This window comes from Bubalus kerabau, chromosome 12, assembly GCF_029407905.1.
Source record: "Bubalus kerabau isolate K-KA32 ecotype Philippines breed swamp buffalo chromosome 12, PCC_UOA_SB_1v2, whole genome shotgun sequence".
In the NCBI taxonomy this organism is placed as follows: Eukaryota; Metazoa; Chordata; class Mammalia; order Artiodactyla; family Bovidae; genus Bubalus; species Bubalus kerabau.
The window spans coordinates 79,763,684-79,785,653 of record NC_073635.1 but is presented as its reverse complement, the minus strand read 5'-3'; the positions used below and the strand labels follow the sequence as shown (position 1 = coordinate 79,785,653).

The window sequence follows — 21,970 nt, the reverse complement described above, 5'->3', positions numbered from 1 at the left end:
TAAAGTTCAAGTGTTCAAATGTAGCTTCTCTACCCTGACTAAGCTGTTGTACGTGTCATCTGGTATAGAGTGGTCACCATAGTTCATTCTTTGATCAGTTATGAAAGGGGGCTGGGAGGGTTTGGAGGCCTACACTCAGGTCTCTTCCCATATTACATATGTAGAAAATAAGCATCCTGATTCTGACCAAATACATGTTTACTTTCCAGATGCTTTGTTTACGTATTGGAACAAGGCCTCAACAGCTGAACTTATGGATTTTTTTACAATATCAGAGTGAGTAGTTTTGTCTTTGCTCATTGACTCTTGATTTTTCCTGGCTAATTAAGGGGTGTGAAAAATACTCTGTTGTTGAACCAGGAATGCAATGTATGGTCACATCCACTCTTATCCTTAGTTAAGCTCTTTCTCCTGGAGCTGACCCCAACACCCAGTCTCAGGAACTCTGGCCCAGAGGACAGTGACAGCCCTGAATTATTACATATGTGATGATTATAGATGAGAGGTTACTACTTGTGTGGATAAGCCGTTTTAATAAAATAACACAACATTTGTTAGCTGAATTGGGTGGATGCTGCATTTCTGAGTTGACTCTAACTTAAGCAGATGCCGTAACCAAGACAGAAAAATTGCTATAATTTAAAAATATACAGTAAGTAAAAGTGAAATCTTAAATACAGTCTATATTATTTGATCTCTTTAAGTTTCTATTTTTTCCTTTAAGCTTTTTATTTTTAGAAACACAGATCCACAATCCCTTATCCAAAACCAGTGGGGCCAGATGGTTTTTCAAATCCAGAATTTGGGGGATTTTTGAAAAATTTTCATAGAGAGTATATTCCGTAACACCCAGTAGGGTGTCAGGGAGCAACCCACAGTCAAGCACATTATTGTTTTTGCATTAAGAACTTATTTCTTCAATACTGTGATTGTTCACAGTAATTGGTTAAATCACGGGCTTCCCTTGTGGTTCAGCTGGTAAAGAATCCGCCTGCAATGCAGGAGACCTGGGTTCTATCCCTGGGTTGGGAAGATCTCCTGGACAAAGGAAAGGCTACTCATTCCAGTATTCCAGCCTGGAGAATTCCATGGACTGTATAGTCCATGGGGCCACAGAGTCAGACACAACTGAGTGACTTTCACAAGTAGCTTTATGTCTGCTAGTTGGGGTCATGATTTGCTGCCCCACGTGTTTGCATGAATTTGGGTGGAAGTCCATGACGGTCAGAGCTTTGTGCATTTTGGAGTTAATGGCCTTGATTCATGAATTCACGGCCATTTCCTCTTTAGTATAGATAATATTAGAGATATTATATCTTGTTGATACTTAACAAAGATAATAGTTGTCACATTTGAGATAAGCTTCACCACCAGAAGAACTTCCTAGACATTATTTTAACTGCCTCTAATTAAATATATGATTTTTTTAAAGCAATGTTATGGATATAGTAAAATAAACAACAACAACAACAAACATACTTGATGTCTGTAAGGGACCAGTCCATTTACTTGAATCAAAAAAGAAAGTTCCAGGGGCTTTCCTGGTGGTCCCGTGGTTAAGACTATACTCCCAATGCAGGGGGCACTAGTTTGATCCCTGGTTGGGGAACTAAGACCCCATATACCATGTGGTGCAGTCAAAATAAATAAATAAAATGAAGAGATGTTGTCTTGCTAAAAGGAGTAAATATAATGTTAAAAAAAGAAAAAAAGAAAGCTTCTTAGGTTGAATGAGGATGAATAAGCAACTCGGAGCAGTGCATGGGGTTTTCACTGTGACTTGCAAGACGAACGTAGAATAAGTGTCCAAGCTCTAAGTCAGAGTCAATCCTGTCCCTCCTGGGCCTTTCTTCTGTGTCGCTCAAACCATCCTCCACGGTTCTGATAGCAGCACAACATAGGGCCTGCCTTGAGTTTGATCACTTTCTGTGGGTTTAAAGGCACCTTGCAGAGAATTTCTGAAAACCAGAAGTAAGGGGCCAGTAATATAGGTAAGAGCTTATTGAATGAATGTGTTACTGTAAATGCATTTAAATAAAGTAACGTGTCAGAAGTGATTTTATCCCCAGTAATTTTGTCGCCTCCCCTAATAATCTTTCATCCTATCCACAGAGTCTGCTTGCACCAGTTCCAATACATGGGGAAGCGCTATATCGCCAGGTACTGTGGGGGGGTTTAGTGTGACGTGTTGTGTCATTCTGTGTATTACTTGGACCCGAAAGTGTGGGAGTTGTCGTCTGTGGTGATTGGCAGTTGGAATTCTCACAAACAGCCGTGAAGACAGTTGGCGGGTCCTTGGATCGCTGCCATGAAACCTGGCGGCCTCGCTCGCCGGCGTTCCTGCGCTCCTTCTGGCTCGCTGTCTCAGGCGAAGCTCTTGGAAAGCTTTTCCTCCGCGGCCTGGTGCCGCAGCTCCTTCCAAACCCTCCCTACGCTCTGTTCTGTCTCCTCCTTCTCTTTTCACCGTTCCTCTGGCTGTGTCTTCTCACTCCCTCTGTTTCCTTCCTCAATGATCTCTCTGACCATCTCACTCTCAAAAGGTCCTTTTTTCTTTTTTTCTTACCATTCTGCCTCCCAGCTCCCAAGACACTAACTTCTCAATCCAGCCCCTTTGCTTCTTAATGAAAGAAGGTTTTGAGCCCATCTCCGAGCCGTTCAGACTGCCACCAGTACCATCTCTCCAACTGAGCCTTTTCTCCGCCCTTCCCGAGTAAGCCAACTGTGCCCTGCCATTGCCTGACCAGAGCGCTCTGTTGAGCGTTGTGGAGCCTCACTGCCCTATGCCCAGCCCCTTGGCTCCGCACTGAGTCGGGGGGAGCTGGACACTCCTTGCTGGCAGGCGGCTGAGCAGCCCCTGCTCTGGCAGTATCAGTATCTCCTCAGAGGGCGTCTCTTCCCTCCTCCTGCCCTGTCGCCACCCAGCGTGTCTGTGTCTGTTCTCTTCCGTGTTGTGTATCCTGTGATGATGTATTTGTGGAGTCTTGGTCCAAGTGTCTTATTTCTCTCTTGTTACTGTTTTAAAATTTTAATGATAAATAAACATATTTATGTTTTAAGAAAAACTTTAAAAGTTTAGTTGTCATTGAGGTTTTTCGCTTATCTGTAATTCTGTTTTACAGCAATGAAATAGGAAAGAGATTTTTAATAGACTTTCTGAATGTCAAGATTTTGCTTTTATGGTAACATTGTTCTTTTCTTGAGATATCTGAGAAATTTTCAGAATTGTGTTAAAAGTAAAAGTATGTTTTCTTGTAAAAAACAGATTGAGAGAGACTATATTATGCTTTCCTCCCATTAATACTATTTTTAATTGAAATATGGTGGCGCTTAACGTCCGCTAATCTCAACTCTTTATTTTTTTTTATCATAACAGTAATTTTTGCATTTGAGTTTTTTGAGTCCTAAATGCAAGTATATACAGTGTGTCCTTATGCAATAACCTCTTTATATGGTAACTTCATTCCTTTTGACTTTGTCCCGTGAAGATGGTTAAACAGTATATTTGTAGCGGAAAGACACTGTGCTGGGGGAGCTTCTCATCCTCTTTTAGTAACTGTCACCCACGTCACAAGATGGCATTTGGAATGTGTTGTGCAAATAGAATAAAATGCCTCAGAGCTAAACGTGGTGAACGTGAGAAGCCAAAGATTTCGGCCCCAACAAACTGTTGCGGAATTGGGTTTTGTGAAACAATTAACTGATTTTTTTTCAATGGCTATAAATTTAACCTTTTTTTAAGAAAAAATCTTCTGACTTCCTAAGCACCCTGTATATATTTGCATGTAAAAGAATGCTTCCTGGGACTGTCTTAGAAGTAAATGAGCAGAGAGGCGGGGGAGGAGGCCGGTGTTGCTTCATTTGGTGCAGAGCCGCGTGCTGGTCTATAGGAAACCGTGCGTGGTCTCTGCTGCATGCGGACAGGATCCCGAGTCGTCCGTGTTTGGCCTCCGTGGGGCTCCCGTCCTGGGAACACCGCACCTTCTCATTGTGTCCCTTTGAAATCACCCAGCAGCATGCTGCCCCATGAGACTCCATGCATGCCCTGCTGCACTCCACACAGTAACACAGTGAGGGAGCCGGTTGGCCGCGGGACGGGGGACAGGCGTCGCTCCGGCGCTGGGCTCAGGTCTCGTCTGCTCTGGTGATGGTACACAGTAGAAAGTCAGCCGTTTGACCGCTAACCCAGATCACTTTTCTGTTTTCTTCACTTGGCTGCTGACAAGTCTAACAAAGGGTGTGGCTCTTCTCCTCCTTGCCTGGGTAAGAATCAAAGGTGTTACACCGCCTCACAGAATCCATCCCACTGCATGTTTGACCTCTGTTTTCTTCCAATGCCTTTGTTTTGACTAAAAAAATAAAATTGTTTCCGCTCTTCAGTAACATGTATGATCTGAAAAAGCACGTGCTGTTTTGGCCGTTGTCCAGATGCTGGTCTTCGGCACCACACTGGACTGATGCTCACCTGTTTAAAAAGGAGCATCTCTGAAGGGCTTTCCGACACTGGAAAGGCCTCTGCTTTGGCCTGGTTCTCGCTCCTTCGTCTTCAGGTGCTTTGCTCTGAACTCTGTGAGCGCTGCCCCCGCCGCCTGTGTGTCTCTGGCTCCCGGGCCCCAGACGGGCTCCGCTGTGCTTGGTCTGTGCGTGGCCCGTCTCCTCCGTGCTGTGTCCCCGGCCTCACTAACGCCCCTCCCCGTCTCGCCGCAGTGTAACAAGTCTAACTTTGGCTCCTATCCCATTTCACTCATGTTGCAGGAACCAGGAGGGGCTGGGACCCATAGTTCATGATCGAAAGTCTCAGACATTGCCTGTTTCCCGTAACAGAACAGGGATGATGCATGCGAGATTGCAGCCGCTGGGCAGCCTGGATAACTCTCTCACTTTTAACCACAGTAAGTCCCATGACACACCATCGTAACAGCCAGCCATCCCACGTGACAGCCCTGAGGGGACCGCCCCCCCACCGGCCACTGCGCCGCACACCGCGTCACCAACTCGCCTTCTCTTCCAGCTCAGAGCAGTGGGACCAGGAGCTCGCCGCGCAGTCCCCTTCCTCAGAGGAGAATGACACAATGTGGGACGTGGTCAACTGCGGCAGCAGACCCGAACGCTCAGCCCCTCTGCCCCACGGGCTCCGCTTGGTGCTTTTAAGACAAAATCCAGCCTAATTGATGATGATAGCGGGACATCCTCTGATATTTTTAGTTCAGTATTTTGATCCATTGCCAGGAGCCACCTTATCATCATTTACTGCCCCCCACCCCTCCGTGACTCCTGAGAAACCTCTGGGGCAGGTTCCTTTCGCCCTTCTGAGGCCATGCGTGTAGTTGACCCAGCGTCCCCATTCTGACATTCCAGCCTTGAACATATGTTAATCTTTAAACTGCTGCGAAGCTGTAAAGCCCGTGAATCAATGTGTGAGGGTGTGGAAAAGCCAATAACAAAGTGACTTTTTCTGTGTTTTCAGTGTGAGAAAGATATCAAGTGTGCTTGGGATTTCTGTAGACAATGGTAAGATTTAATCAGGTCAAAGTCTGCTTATGAGGCTGCTTCACTTGCAAACCGAGACCTCTCGTTCATCTTGCCTTCCTAACTTTGGGGCTTCCTAACTTCACAGTAGAGACTTTGCCAAAACATAGGAGCATTATCTTTAATTCACTCTTATCAATTGCCAGAGGGCACCTGTGCTGTTTCCAGAAACCTAAGTGTAAATTTAATCTTCTTAAGGGTTTCTTCAAGCAGGAAACCTATGTCAACCTTGCAGCACTTTAACGCGATCATTTCTGTCTGGTGTGGTCTCTGAGTCGTCCCATCCTCGCTCCATGCATGAGTTAGCTAGTTATTGTGCCATGTAGACAACTATTTATACTCATTCTAAGCAACATCTTTAATACATAGTCATTAATATCTTCTCATTGTTTCTAATCATAAGAATTCATCCCATGAACTGTGATGTCCATACCTCTTTCTTTGTACAGGCTGAGAGTCAAGACAGTATACTCCTGACACCTTAAATTGAGAATAGTTCAGGTTGAGAAATCAAAATACAGCAGCTTCCACCCCCTCTTCCACCCCCAGCAAAGTTAAATGTAGTGGGTACAGTCTCTCTCTATAAACTTCTAGGCTTAATTTAAATCAATATTATGTCAGTCTGCCACACACTGAGCCGGTAGCCTTCAAATGCTAGTTCTCAGTTCTATACTTAGCTGTACCTTGTACAACACATGTAAGAATTTGATTTATCCACCTCTGTTAGGGCTTTTTCAGCTCTGCAGACATGAGGTTCAAACAAACAGAACAAGGAGTTTCACTATTTTTAGTTTTCATTTCCTATTTAGCACACAAATCAAATTTCCATTCTTCTGAAGGACCTGCTACATTGCCTTTTGCCCAGAAAATTTTTAACACAAGGATTATCTCACTATCAGTTGAAATACATGCTTACACTTTAAAGCATTAAAAAAAAAAATCATAAGCAGACCAAGGCCCTGCCTGCCAAGGTAATTGTTTAGGAAACATAGAAAACAGACAAAAATAAACGGAATGATCAGCCCATGAATAAATAACCTTAATCCACTACGATGGGCAGCAGTTCCTCCCACTGCAAATGGGCTTTGCGGTGGTGGCTTGAATTGGAGGAGAGAGACAGCTGGCTGTGTTCTGCTGCCAAAGACCATATTGTTAGCGTTGTTGATTTCCATCCCGTCTTCCTGCTGCCCACAGAGAACCCCGTCCTACCCACCCCTCTCCTCTTTTCATCCTGAATGTGTTTCTTCAGCCAGTTTTCAGCAAGACCATCCTCAATCAAAGCTTCTCCTTTGGCCTTTCCAATCAACAGTGAATAGCTGATTATTTTAGCCTTCTAAAGTGTGCCTGCAATTCCCACTCACCCCAGATAGCTTCCAGTGTCTCGTAGTCCATGCATCTTCCCCTGGAACTCAGTCTTCCCTTATGTCTCTATTTCTGATTTTGTATTTGGGGGGCTTTGGCCCCTGCCTCCATTAGCTCTTTGAGCTCCACATCATCAACTCAGCCAAAAGCCAGAGAGAAGGGAGTGTATGCTGTATGTATACATGTGTATGTGTGTGAGCATGTATATGTATATATACATAGATGATTTTTTACATCTGGAACCTAGGCATTTTATGGGAAATTTGTAGCCATATATGTGTCTTTAAGAAAATTCCTATTTAACAGTGAATACAGTACCTTCTGTTGGGCCAACCAATATGACAGATACCCAGTATGCGAGAGACTTGGCTGGAATGCCAGAATCTAAAATGGATTTATTTTAGAAAAGGATGAAAATAGAAAGAATCCCTTCAGTTCAGTTCAGTTCAGTCGCTCAGTTGTGTCCGACTCTTTGAGAATCCCGTAAACACCGGCATTTTTTCATTTCCTCTTTTCTCTAGTTCAAGAAGGAAAGGCTTTGTTAGACCTCAGCATGACCAGCAGGGGGCAGCAGAGGACCGCAAAGAACTTAAGCCAATGCAGGCCAGACTGCCCCCTCCCCATCACCAGTTAACAGTAAGACAAGGGAAGAGACCCCATACTTACTGCAGGTATAACCCTAGCAGGCACTTACTCTCGGATTTTTACAGCAATTAATGAAAGTAACAATTTCACGGTGACCAATGGGCTTAGCTATTTTAAAAACACTCAAAGCATAGGAGTTTGTTGCATGGGTCATTGCCCAGGCTTATAAAAAGAAAATGTTTGCAACATTAAGGTATTGACCTGTTTACTGTAACATGTACTCACTGTGTATCGGTAGAAAAGACTTATGCCAGAGGACAAATTGAGAGCGGTAGGTGCCCGGAGGATATTTTATATAAACCAAGTGATGAGGGGAAAACTGAGTGAAGCACATTTGCAAATAAGTGGTACATTCACAAAATAAAATAACACTCTGTATTTAATGTTATATATTATTCCAGGAATATGTTAAATTCACTTGAATGATAATCTGTATTTCCCACTGATTAATGGGAGAAAAGCCAGTCAAGAGATAAAAACCCTTGAAGAAAACCTGTATTTCATATAATTCAGTATAAGAGATGGTTTAAGATCACTGGACTAAGTTGCAGAGAATTGTTGTTTAGTCACTAAGTTGTGCCTGACTCTTTTATGACCCCATGGACTAGTAGCCCGCCAGGCTCCTCTGTCCATGGTGTTCTCCAGGCAAGAATACTGGAGTGGAATGCCATTTCCTCCTCCAGGGATTCTCCCCAACCCTGGGATCGAACCCACGTCTCCTGCATTGGCAGGCAGATTCTTTACCGCTGAGCCACCTGGGAAGCCCTTGCAGAGAATTAGATGTGCCCAGATGTCCTGTGACATTTGGAAAAGGCAAGTGGCTGTGGATCAGCTTCCGCCCTTCCCACCGCATCACCTCTGATGTGCGCTGGGGCCGGGGGCCAGGGATAGTTATAGGTATGGTCAGCATTGCTACACCAGGCTTTTCAGGAAACAGAACTGCATAAAACGGAGTAGAGTTAGTTTAAACACAGCAACTGACATTAGAGGGGAGAAGGTCTCATCCTTAGCCTTTGAGTGGGATTTTAGAATAAATCCCATATCTGAGTGACAACAGACTGGAAACTGTGTGCATGTGAGCAATGGGTCCTAAGGTCTCTAAAGTGACCCCTGACGTGCCGGCCAGAGATGATGGTACATCAGGGAAGTCCTCCCCACCCTGACCTTCCTCAGTGACCACACTCAGTGCCTGCGCCCCGAGGCACCACTGCCCCCTAGTGGAAGTCAGTAGGGTTAACAGCACTCCTTACTGGCCTCCGTCAGAATCTTCTTCATCAGCTTTAAAAAGTTCCTGACTGATGCTTTGAGAAATGACTGTGTCTCTTAAGACCCCTTCTTGAGTTTGCCAGCTCAGTTTGATTTTCCTGTGTTACCCAGTAACACGGTGACCACCTGTTAGAGACTTCCCTCATACACTGCTCTGTTCCAGGCCTTAAGACAGGCTGTCCCCATGGGGGTGTCTGTTGGTGGATTGTTCAGTCAATCTGTATCACTCACATAGCATCCTATGCTGCTACTTATTTTCAGGAATAATTCAGGAACACTAGCTCAGGAATCCTACTGATTTTTGAGACGAAACGGTTTAAAGAGAAGCAGAAGGCATCACTGACTCAATGGACATGAGTTTGAGCAAACTCCAGGAGAAGTTTGGTGAAGGACAAGGAAGGCTGGCATGCTGCAGTCCATGGGGTCGCAAAGAGTTGGACATGACTGCGCCACTCAACAACAGCAACAACAAATTATAACCAATTGTGGCTAAAAGAACTGCTTCTTTGATATGAATCGGACACAGGCAGGAAGATTTTATATGAATTTGAGTCTTATTCTGAAAGAGATTAGATAGCCAGTGTAATGGCTTATGGGTGGTGTATTATAGTAGCTTAGAGAAATTTTGTCATTAATTAGCATGGCCCATTGATAATGTATGTTTTTTTAAAAAAAATCACATAGTCACAAATTGTAATTCCTGAATCGTTCTAGACATTCAGCTAGATAAAAGTAAACTCTGTTGGAGTTCTTCGGTGTGTAGACCATCTCACCTGTAATGATCAAACTCAGATACACTTTTCCAACAGTTTGTCTAGAAAGAGAAAAGGATCATTCTGTGCAGAGATTACAGTTCATCACCGAAGCAACCGCCTTGTTACAGGTTAACTCAGATTCTAAAGCTTCATCTGGGGTAAATGGCAGCCCTCAAAATATCCCGTGCATGATAGTTTTTGGTTGGTCTGATAAAGGGTGTTGTATTTGGTGTTTTCGTCCTCTCTCTCGCCCTGGTCTGTGATTACTGCAACAATAATCACCAGTTTGTTTTCCTCTTTTGCTGGCTCTGTATCTCACCGAACAGACCTTGCCAAATGAGGAGATGCCTTGGCTTACAAAGGCGGTTCAATGAATATTAGTCCCCAAAAACGTCCGTCTTTCTTTCTGCTGGATTTCTGGCCCCCGAAAAGCAGAAATAAAAAGAAACAGAGCTGGTAGCATCGTACTAGGGCCAGATGTGTTCCGTAGCTTCAGTAAGGACACGATGACGCTGTTGCAGTGTGAAAATGAGGCAGGATACACAAAACCATTTTCAAAGCAAAACAAAGTTGGATGAAAACACATAATAGTTTTTATTAAGTCATACTTTAAAAAGCAACTTAGAAGCTTGTGTAGCCTTTCAAGACTCTCTGACATTTATTAAAGTCAGAAAAACATCATGCTAGTTACTTTATAATGGAGATTATGATACAGTGACCTGGATAAGGAACTTGGAGTGTAGTTTCTGGGGTTTTTTTTTTCCCATTACTGGCCTCCAGAAAACTCTTTAGGCTTTCTGTACTTCATTTTCCTGAACTGTGTACAAAATGTCCTCCTCTCTGGAGTATTAAGAAAATTACCTACATAGTAAATGTTGATTGGTTTTGCTCCTTGGAGAAAGGCATTACATGACGTTTTATTATATTGCCATCTTTCTTTGTAATCTAGATCAATACCATAACATCTTTGCATCCCTATATATATATTTCTGCTAATGCATTACCATTTCATAATTTAATATCTCAAGTTATATGTCAAACTACATTTATATCAGTACTAAATGGATTTTACAGCCATGTACAGAAGATATCAGTTTGTGTTTAAATTACGATTCTTCAAGTCTCTTCTTTTTCTTAAACATTTCTTTCAGTCATAGTGGCTTTCATGCTTTTTATTAAAGCAAGTAGAATACTATTAGCGGTACAGTCAACTCTTGGTTATCATTCATGATTCTAGCTGATAAAACTAATCGTTATGTTATTGACTTGAGACATCCATAGCATCCACTATGTGCCAGGCACTATTCCATGAGCTTCACAACGATTAACTAATTTAATGGCCACCACAACCCTTTGAGGGCAGGTACTGTTATTATCCCCATTCTACAGATGAGGAAACCGAGGTAGAAAGGGCTCACATAACTTGCCCAAGGTCACACAGCTAGTAAGGGGCCGAGCTGGATTCATTGACCAGCAACCTGACCCTCAGCTCATTTTCCTTCCCTTTCCAATTAAGCTGCTGCCTCTGTCTGTATGGAAGCTTCAGAGACCTCAGCCTCCTGCATTCCCCCACCCCCCTACCCTCATCCTAACAACTCAGACAAGTGGCTCAATTGAGTGAACTCCAGTCCAAGTAGCAGTCCTGGCTCCCCTGTTTACCAGCTGTGTGACTTAAGACAAGTCTTAGCCCTTCTGTGCCTCCATTTCCTTACCTGCAGAAAGGGTTTAATAAGTGTACACACTTCATAGGGCTACCGAGGGATTAATGAGATGATCCATGTGAAGTTCACAGAATCGTGGCTGGCACATAGCAAGTGCACAACACATGCTTATTGCTGTTACTCCCCGTCCAGAGTGGGAAAAGAGTCATAATGGAATGGAAACATTATTAGTACCCCCTTTTCCCCACCCACCAAAAAAAGGCCAACAGGGAAATAAGGCCCTGAAGGAAGCCTTCTGGAAATAATCAAAAGTTGACTGTGACTATACTGTCCGCCAGCCTGTGCTCTGCAGCCACCGACAGTGACCTTGTGTTATGACCCATGCAGGCTACGGCCACTCGGACGCTGACGTTCTCCACCAGTCGTTACTTGAAGCCAATATTGCTACTGAGGTGTGCCTGACAGCGCTGGACACCCTCTCTCTCTTCACACTGGCGTTTAAGGTTTGTATTGAACAGCTGTTCATGGTCAGAGCCTTTCTGAAACTCATTTTTTGCTTATTTAGCTGAATCAGCAAGAACTTCTTAATGTTGCAGTTTTACTGCAGCAACTGTTTTTGCCCCTGTAAGGAAGCCATTAATCCTTAAATTCCCTTAGTGAAAGCATTCCACAGTTAATGACCCCAATTCCCTGAAATATAGTACAGCTTAACTCTAAGCTGAGCGCCGAAGAATTGATGCTTATAGAACTGTGGTGTTGGAGAAGACTCTTGAGAGTCCCTTGGACTGCAAGGAGATCCAACCAGTCCATTCTAAAGGAGATCGGTCCTGGGCGTTCTTTGGAAGGAATGATGCTAAAGCTGAAACTCCAGTACTTTGGCCACCTCATGCGAAGAGTTGACTCGTTGGAAAAGACTCTGATGCTGGGAGGGATTGGGGGCAAGAGGAGAAGGGGACGACAGAGGATGAGATGGCTGGATGGCATCACCAACTTGATGGACGTGAGTTTGAGTTAACTCCGGGAGATGGTGATGGACAGGGAGGCCTGGCGTGTTGTGATTCATGGGGTTGCAAAGAGTCGGAGACGACTGAGCGACAGAACTGAACTGAACTGGTCAGAGTGTGCTGCCTGCTTGCAACTGGTGGACACAGGCTTTGTCGAGGTTAACCCTTGGCCAGATGAAAGCATTTACCAGGAACGTGGCTTTGCTCTGCCTTCAAGGATGATAAATACAGGAGCCTAATCAGGCATTTTTGCCTTCACTGTCTTTAAACATATCCAAATGTGGTAGCAATTAAAATTAAATATTTATATGTAGAGGTGTGTGCTCAGTTGTGTCCGACTCTTTGCTGTCCCATGGATTGTAGCCTGCTAGGCTCCTCTGCTCATGGGATTCTCCAGGCAAGAATACTGGAATGGGTTGCCATTTCCTACTCCAGAGGATCTCCCCATCCCAGGGATCAAACCCACTTCTCCTGCATTAGCAGGTGGATTCTTGACCACCGAGCCACCTGGGAAGCCCATACATAGAGGAGCAATACGTAAAAACACATTCACCTTTTCAATTTTTTTTTTTTATCCGTTACTAAGTTAAATGATAGAAAACATTTCAGGTATAGAGAATAAAAAGTGGTCTTAGTCTTATCTTTAAGTTGTAGTGAGCCACATTTGCACAGGTAAAGACGGTCTCTTCAGCCACTCTCGTTTTTTGGGACCTACCCCTTCCCATTCTTGCTCAGTAACTGCTTAGGTTTTCAGAGAGACTGAGTTAGTGCTAATATGCTCCGAATATGAAAACAGCATGTTTATTTGCAAGGCAATTTGGGAAACATACCCAAAGGCATTCTGTACTCATCTTGTCTTCTCGTGAAGTACATTCCCTTATCACACAGAGTAAAGATAGTTACGGGCCATCACGTTGCTCTATTGTAATTCACCATTGCTCTTAGCATTCTTGCTACCCGTGTCCCCAGGAAGTGTCATCACTAGGAACCCCGCCGAGAGATGAGGAAATGGTGAGTCCCTAGGGTGAGGATGGGGGCAGCCGTGTCTTATGTGGAGCCTGACCCCAGCGGTTCTCGGTTGTGGGCCCCCAGCTGGCGGCAGCTGCAGGCCCTGAAGCTTTGTTAGAGGTGCAGATTCTTGGGTCCTGCCTGACCGAATCCAACCCTGGGAGTGAGACGTAAACAGTACGGCTGAGGAGCACTGCTGTACTAGAACCACATTTTGAGCCTCTTTCTGTTTTCTTTTGGAGATTTTTAAGTAACGGTTCTTCTGTAAGTAGGCAGTGAAATTTGTAATATATTTGCCCTGTGCATATGCATCCATGCTAGCTGATAAGCTCAGATGCATCTGTAAGGTCAGAAGAGCAGTTGGGACGCTTTCTCCCTCTGTCTCCTGGGCCCCAGCAGGAAGCCTCAGGGCTGCCCAGTAGGTGTGGTCTGGCCCCACAGGCACGTGAGCGCACACGCAGCACAGGTGTGGTCTGGGAGTGTCGTGAGGTCAGTGACGGTCTCCTTACTGCTGCACAGCCTGCAGTCCATCCTCAGCCTCCCTTAAATCGCCTGCTTCATATGAAAGAAGAGCCTTGGTCAAGGTTCCCAGGTCTCCAGTGTCTGACCACTGTTAAATTAACTAACAGGTTCTGACTCGAGAGAAACAACATCTGATGGTCTCTGATTGATGACTGATTGGGACATTTGTTGGGTGACCATCTCTGAAAAAAATCACTTCATGTCTCCAGACCTAAGATAATCTCATTTGTAAGACTGAAAGAGTAGGATCTGCCTCCCAGGCTGTTGTAAGTTACAGCAAGATGACCCCTGGAAGGGCCGAGCACTCTGCTGATACAGACCGGGCTCCAGGACATGTGGGATCAGGCCGTTGTACAGAAACACTGTGGGCTTCAAGCCCCAGCCACACTGTTAGCCAGACGTTAGGCCTTGGGCAGGTCTCCTTGACATCTGTGGGCCCCGATTTCCTTCCCTAGAACATGCCAGTTATGCCTGCTGTGTCGGGAATTGATATGAAGTACCCAGAAACACCTACCCTGTGTTTGGCACGCAGCAAGAGCTCAAATGTTGACTCTAGTTCAGCAGTAAGCACTTTCCGCTGTGCTCATGCCTTCCTGGTCCTCAAAGTAAAGGATCTGATTCCTCAGACACACAGGCAAGGTTGAATTTTAGGGCTGAGGTGGCCTCTATCAAGGTCTGTATGCCTCTGTGCAAAAATCTTTGTTTAAAGCTCAACACATATACACACCCATTAAAAAATGGGAAGATACGCAAATCTTAACGGCCTTAAAGGATGTCATGGCAAGCAGTAGATCCGCAGTAGTACCCAGCCTAGGTCCACAAGGCCCACTGGTGTAGCAGGCCCTGGGATCTTCCTACGTATATATTTATTCAGCTGAAGCATCACTCAGAACCTATCAGAAAAATTAAAGTATTACATTGAGTTAGCTGACATAATTGTTTGCAGATAGTCTTCTTCGACAAATGGATCTCCATCATTACTGAGCCTCTTAAATGACCACATCTCATAAGTTGCCGAAGGCAATCAAGAAATCACATTCTAAATGAGAGGAAATGTTTGAAAAGATTTAAGCCCTGAATCCCAGTTTATTATTATATTAGCTTCCTGCTGTTTACTGCCTTCTGTCTTCAGCGTCAGTCCTCACTACAGCCTAGCCCATAGAGCTTCTTCTCCCTTTTACAGGTGAGGACATTGGGGCTGAGATGGGCTGGGAAATTTGCCCAAGATCACTATACAAGTGACATGTCAAGCCCTTCTTCCCTGCTAAGGCAGTCATGTGCATGGGGCAGAGGGGCGGAGGGGGAAAGGAACTAAGCTGGGTGAGTGTCGAGGTAGTTGAATCACCTCCCAGACAGAAAAAAGGAAATGAGCAAGCACCGACTAGATGCTGGCACTGTGTGGGCACTTTCACATGGGTTATCTAATTCATAAAAAGATGTGTTTTGTAAACCAGGGTAGTTATATGCAGAAAAATACACCACTTCTCTGGCTGTTTTAAAATGTCTGTTAATACAGTCCCAAACCAATGCTAGGAAGATCCCCTGGAAAAGGGCATGGCAACCCACTCCCATATCCTTGTCTGGAGAATTCCACAGACAGAGGAGCCTGGCAGGTTACAGTCCCTGGGGTCACAGAGTCAGACACGACTGAGTGACTTTCATTTGCAAACCAATGATAACCTTTAAATAGTTGATAATAATCAATATACTTACAAATTTAATCCAAAAATGTATTTTAAGCAATGCCACATGGTGCCTTTTCTTGATTTGGGGTGCACGGTGGGAACCAGGACGTGCTGAGAAGGATTGCGGTGCATGGCCAGGGTGGGGAACGCGTGGACAGCGGGGTCAGCTAGGGAGACTGGGGTCCACTTTATATAGCCATGAGCCTGGGCTTCAGGTTGGCTCAGCGACCGGCGAGCCTCTGTAACAGAGACAGCTCTTCTCTAAACTAGATGTTTATAATCAGTGTTTAGACGAAAATAAAGCCATATGCCTAGGAAGAACAGAGCTGTCTTAAATAACACAGTTCCAGATATCTCATTTTGGTATCCAAGGTTTAAATTGTTCTCCTGTTCATGGCTCTTTAGAAATCCCTGATACTGCATGTTCGTTCTCTGAAAGGCCCATTTCTCTGAGGAGGCTGACAACAAACTTGAATCCACATCAGACAATTCCTGAGAACTGTTTGTAACCTCTGCTCCACCTTATTGCTAGAAACGCGTCATGCCTTTCTTATTATTCTAACATCTCATCTAATTTTCTCAATGAAATTCTCCCATCTTCAGTAACATCTATAGGGAGATAAAGGTAGAAATGAGATCCTCCATTGTTATCTGTGGTTATTTATAAATGGAAAAATGAAGGCGATTTTTGTTCTGCTTTTTTTCCCCCCTTCTCTGGGTCTTTCTGAATGTTCAAAGATTTTTATGTTTAGTATCTATTACTTTCTAATGAGAAAGAAAGAGACACACAAACAGAAGAAAATAGGAAGGCACCTGGTAAACTGGGGTATATTCAGGATGAAAGGCCCTTCACCCCTTTAAATGAGCAGTTATGTATATCTTGGTGTGAGTTTTTACTCCATTCTTCAAACAACTTTTGCGATCAGAGCCCAGGAAGACTAAATCCTAAAAATGGGAAGCAAAAACCTTGACCAGAGGCAAGAGTAAGGAAGTTTAACTCCAGTGTAAGAACTTGAAGACAGGCCAGTTCAGAACAAGACCAGAGGTCTTCGCCATTTTTGTACGAACCATCTCTCCCAGAAGAGTGCTGAGAAAATAAAAGCTGACATCCAGATTCATGCAAACCTTCCTCCAGCTGTAATGAGGAAGGGCTGCGGCTCCAGGGAAAAGCAATGCTCACAAACAGCAAACCGTGTAAGCAGTTCCCCGAACACTGAAAGCAGCCTCTTTTTTTTTGTTTGTTTTTTCTAGTTGGTGAACAGCTGCTCGTGGTTGAGAATTACATCATATTCAGTTAATTAAGTCACATTTTCTGCTCATTAAATTGTTTCTCTTTCACACAATGGAATTCAATGCTGTATCTCAGTATTACATGATATAAAGATCACAGGATTCCAGGTGTCCACCAGCTGTGAATACACCTGTGAGTCAGTGGACCTATAAAAACAAAACTTACTCCTTGAGTTAAACTTTTTCTCCAACAATAAGATGAGGTGAATTTCAAAACTATTATTTCAGCTATAATTTGCTCTACAACAGAACTGGCCAGACATAAGTCATTTCTGCTCATTTCACTGAATTATAAGATTGGTTTCAGGTACTGGCCTCTGGACTTTGTTTTGTTTTTTTAATGACAATCATTTTTGCCTACTTTTGCAAAATGTACATATTCTCCCAAAAGCACGCCTTTGTCTTGACAGGCCTGTCTGTATTTGAAGAGGCAGGTCTCCAGTGTCACACACGTGTCGTGGCTGCATGCTGGCCTCTGGCTGGGCAACACATCTGTCTACTGTACGTGTTCAACGATCTTTGGGAGTTTTAGCCAGCCAGGCTTCCGCGGTGTTGAATCAGTGTGGATTTGCTGCTGGTGGGAGGAAATCATGAAAAACGAAGAGGAGAAATTAGTGGTGGCCCTCTTGGCACTTACCGAACAAATCAAAGGGTGGATCAAATACTCCCTATGTGTGCTTAGCCGCTCAGTCATGTCCAACTCTTTGCAACCCCATGGACTGTAGCCTGCCAGGCTTCTTTGTCCATGGGGATTCACCAGGCAAGAATAGTGGAGTGGGTTGCCATGCCCTACTCCAGGGGATCTTCCCAACCCAGGGATCAAACCCAGGTCTTCTGCATTGCAGGCAGACTCTTTACAGTCTGAGCCACCAGAGAAGCCCAGATACTTCCTATACTTGACCTCAAGTCTTCACAGTAGCTCAGTTTTAGGGTCACTGTTTCAGGGATGAGAAGGACCAGGCTTGGTTTACCTGCAAATCCATACACAGGAGTGTGTGCTAAGTCACGTCAGTCGTGTCCAATTCTTGTGACCCCGTGGGCCATAGCCTGCCAGGCTCCTCTCTCCATGTGATTCTCCAGACAAGACTACTGGAGTGGGTTGCCATGCCTTTCTCCAGGGTATCTTCCCAACCCAGGGATCGAACCCATATCTTTTAAGTCTCCTGCTTTGGCAGGCAGGTTCTTTACCATTAGTGCCACCTGGAAAATACACATGAGAAACAATGCCTGACCAAAGCCTGTGCATTTTTGCCCTCACCAGACGGCCTGGTGGGTGATGCATGGCTTCACAGAGTGCTTGAGAGCCTGCGGTGGGTGAGAAAACCCAGCCATCACTGATAGGGTATCTGTTTCATAGGCCTCACTTCAGTATTTTTCCAGCCCATTCATTAGCCGATACCTGTAACGACTCTTCTCTGCTGGAACTGAGGTGTCACAAACCTTACCTCTCTATCAGTTGCTGGGCACAATAAAAATAAGTCAATAAATGAAGCCCAGTCAATACTGAGATACTGTGGTCCTTTAAACCATATCACCATTTGCTGTGAACTTTTAAAATTAGTCCCTCCCTTAATAATAAAAGCATAAATTTATTGATAAGCTTATTTGTACTACAGGAGACTTCTGTGCTCTCCTAGAAGGTTTCTGGCAAGTTTGTTTAAATTATAAGTTGTCCTAGTACCTGGAAAATGTAACCTTTGAGGCTGGCAGTTATATGAAACCTGTTAGCAATGTCTGGCATGTCTCACTGACCAGGCTCTTCTCCTGTATTTTAAGAACCAGCTCCTGGCTGACCATGGACATAATCCCCTCATGAAGAAAGTTTTTGACGTCTACCTGTGTTTTCTTCAAAAACATCAGTCTGAAACGGCTTTAAAACATGTCTTCACCGCCTTAAGGTCACTGATCTATAAGGTACATGGTCTCATCAGGGGTGGTCGTCCCCAATTGTCACCTGTTCTCCTCTGTCCCCCTGGGGCTGAAGGGGGCGCTAACTAACCTCTCTGGGCCCATTTGCTTCCTCGGGTCCATCTAGTTTCCCTCGACGTTCTACGAGGGGAGAGCGGACATGTGTGCGGCCCTGTGCTACGAGATCCTCAAGTGCTGCAACTCCAAGCTGAGCTCCATCAGGACCGAGGCCTCCCAGCTGCTGTACTTCCTGATGCGGAACAACTTCGACTACACCGGCAAGAAGTCCTTTGTCCGGACCCACCTGCAGGTGCGTGTGCTTTAGCTTTCCAGGACACGTGCGCCCTGTGGAATTCTGCTTCCGCAGGAAGGCCGTGCATGTCGACGTTTACCAAGTTACCTCAGTGTGAGTTCTGAACGGTCTGGCAGCAAGATGGAAAACTCGAATGTCACATTTACTGGTTTGGTTAATTTCATCCTCCACGTTGTACAATTTGGGTCCAGGATGTGTTTCTGTTGGTAAATTGACAGTTAAGTATTGAGTCAGTTCTGGACTGACTGAAATTACGCTGGGCTAGGATGTACAGAACCTATGAGAGGATTCCTCGCAGTAAACATCTCAGGTAAGACACAGAGAGCCCAAAGTAGTCCTTTTCTGTCGTCCATCTGTCAATACACCTGCCATTTCTCCAGAGTTAAAATGCGCCAAATTCCCCGTCCTGTAAACTGCCTGACACTAGGGGTCTCAGGTATTTCTGTAGACCCTCTTTTTCTACAAACACACACAGGAGTGCCTTCTGTATCTCTGTACTTATTCCTTTTTGAAAACAAGTATTTATCGTTTGCAAACTACATGCTAGAATTCCTGGGTGCCGGGAACAAAGCAGGACCCTCTCCTGGCCCGGACAGGGTGTCGTCATCCCCGGAGGACAGGCAGACCGCAAGGCTTCTGTGCCACGTGCCCAGGGCCGTAACAGGAGAATTTCAGTGCACCAAGGAGCGGGCCAGGGGCTTCCCGGTGGGTTGAAAGATGAACAGGGGCTTGGGGGTGAGCATGTTCCAGGCCCTGGATGAGAAAGGGGCCAGCCAGGGAGCTGGAGAAGGTCTGGACAGTAGGGTTGAGAATGTGGAGGCATCATTGCATATTCAGGGGGATCACCTGGACTCCAGACTGAGAAAGGATTGGGAAGTCGAGGCCTGAGCTCGGAAGACCTTGGGGAAACCATGTCAAGTCTAGGCCAGAGAGGATGGAGTCCTGGGTCAAGGAGAGGTTAGAAAGAAAAGGAGACTGCGTTAACAGTACTTGGTGACAGTACTTAGTACTGGCTGTGATGCAGGATGGGGGGACAGGTCACAGTTTAGTTGAGTAACTAGGTCAAGGCAGTGCTAATATAGACCCCCAAAGACAGATTCCCCCATGCCATGGTTAATATGTACATGTTTTAATAATAAATGCAGAGGGTCATCCACTTTTGAATACTGAGCCCATATAAATCCAAGCCAAAACCAAAGAAGTAAATAATAAGGTCTCCACGTCTATTAGAGAAGGTGATCCGTAATTATCCAAGTGACATGGGCTCATCTGCTTCTCATTCCTCTACACTTGCCTGGTCACCATTTTGCTATACAAACAAAAGACGCAAGGAGAGCAGAGTCACCTTCTGGAATAATTCTTGGAAGTGGGAGGGGAATACTCAGACACTGTTTCCCACACTGGAGCGACCCCTGCTCGCAGGCTTCCCGTTGCCCCATCCCCATGCACACCGTGACCAAAGTCAGGGGCCGAGCCAGGGGCATCACGTGAAGGTGAATTGATTAGCTCACGTTTGTGTGTCCCTCAGATTGTTATTTCAGTCAGCCAGCTGATAGCAGATGTTGTTGGCATCGGGGGAACCAGGTTCCAGCAGTCCTTGTCTATCATCAACAACTGCGCCAACAGTGACAGGCTCATCAAGGTAGGTGGCCCAGTGCCGATTTACTTTTTACCCCCCGAGACCCGGCCTTATCATCTGGGAAATGTGTGCAGACAGACAAATCACAGCTGAAAGCCTGTCTTCCCTCCACCCTTGTTCCAGCACACCACCTTCTCCTCGGACGTGAAGGACTTGACGAAAAGGATCCGCACAGTTCTGATGGCCACGGCACAGATGAAGGAGCATGAGGCTGACCCTGAGATGCTGGTGGACCTCCAGTACAGCCTGGCCAAGTCCTACGCCAGCACCCCCGAGCTCCGGAAGACGTGGCTGGACAGCATGGCTCGGATCCACGTGAAGAACGGGGACCTGTCGGAGGTAGCCCCACGCGCCTGTCCGTCCAGGCTTTTTGAGAAAACGAGTTATGCCCCACTCACTGAAAGAAGCTGATTATGAGAGAAACTTCCCAGTCATTCAAGAAGCCAGCTAAAAGCATGTGATACTTCAGTGTTGGGCTCAGAGCTCCTTCATAGTCCTTTAGCAGTTGTCCAGTTGGGAATATCATAAGGGGCTTTCTCTGCCCCAGGAGCATAGTCTGTGAGCTCTTAGAAGACACCCGTGCTCACACGGGCCCGTCAGTGCAGGTGTGTTCGGCTTCTGCATCAGAAGTCCTCTCCTGATCTAAAATGCAACTGTTTTATGGTAAAGTGAGATTTTCCTGATACAGAAGTCAGCCGGGGCATGGCCTTTTCCTCTTCGAGGCAGTGGTTTTGTCTGTGAACACAGCAGGGGTCAGAGCCGCCCTGGGTGCAGAGCCATGGTTCAGTGAGCGACAGCATGGCAGGTGCGGAGGTGGGGCGCGCGGGCTTCGAGGAGACCGGCTCCCAGATCCAGCATCGACTAATTCGGTGACACTGAGCCTGTTCTTAACCCCGCTGTGTCTCAGTGACATCATCTGTAAAATGGGGGCAGTTAAGGACAATGATGGGCTGTAAGGAGGGTTCTCTTCATGTTCCCACAAAAACTCTGCTCAGGGTTCACGCCCATGGCATTTAGATGTGATCAGGAGAACGACCAAAGAAATATGCTTTTACTTTTAAACATGCTAATTGCTTGAATTAGTGAAATTGTGTCCTATATCTGAAAAGTGTATGTAGCAATTCTTACTTTTTGATTATTCAGAGTCCATTCTGTTTGATCAGAAGTTTAATCTAAAATATCCATTAGCCATAATAAAAATGAATTACGCACTTGTTAGTAGTAGTAATTTTTCTACCATTCTGACGAGAACCAGGGCTTAGGCATTAGAACCTTACAGTAGGTTTATTTCTAACAGCTATGTTTGATGTTTTATAAACCATGGCAATTTGGTTAAAAGAATTTATTTTTGTTTTTTCTTACATTTTAAAGGTGTTTATAATGTTA

The 21,970-nt window shown here is 45.1% G+C and overlaps 1 protein-coding gene across 22 annotated transcripts in view; it reads left to right on the top strand.

Moving 5' to 3' along the window:
• Nucleotides 1–21,970, top strand: part of DOCK9 (dedicator of cytokinesis 9) — a 285,572-nt gene that overhangs the window by 230,924 nt on the left and 32,678 nt on the right. For 14 of the 22 annotated variants that reach the window (XM_055542924.1, XM_055542919.1, XM_055542909.1 and 11 more), the window contains 8 exons: nucleotides 210–276; nucleotides 2,113–2,160; nucleotides 4,753–4,889; nucleotides 11,603–11,718; nucleotides 18,501–18,638; nucleotides 18,760–18,942; nucleotides 20,474–20,587; nucleotides 20,708–20,923. In XM_055542924.1, coding sequence (XP_055398899.1) covers nucleotides 210–276; nucleotides 2,113–2,160; nucleotides 4,753–4,889; nucleotides 11,603–11,718; nucleotides 18,501–18,638; nucleotides 18,760–18,942; nucleotides 20,474–20,587; nucleotides 20,708–20,923 — 1,019 coding nt within the window. Of the gene's footprint in view, nucleotides 1–209; nucleotides 277–2,112; nucleotides 2,161–4,752; nucleotides 4,890–5,464; nucleotides 5,509–11,602; nucleotides 11,719–18,500; nucleotides 18,639–18,759; nucleotides 18,943–20,473; nucleotides 20,588–20,707; nucleotides 20,924–21,970 lie in introns of all 22 variants that reach the window. The other 8 variants (XM_055542920.1, XM_055542918.1, XM_055542914.1 and 5 more) reach the window with 2 other exon arrangements.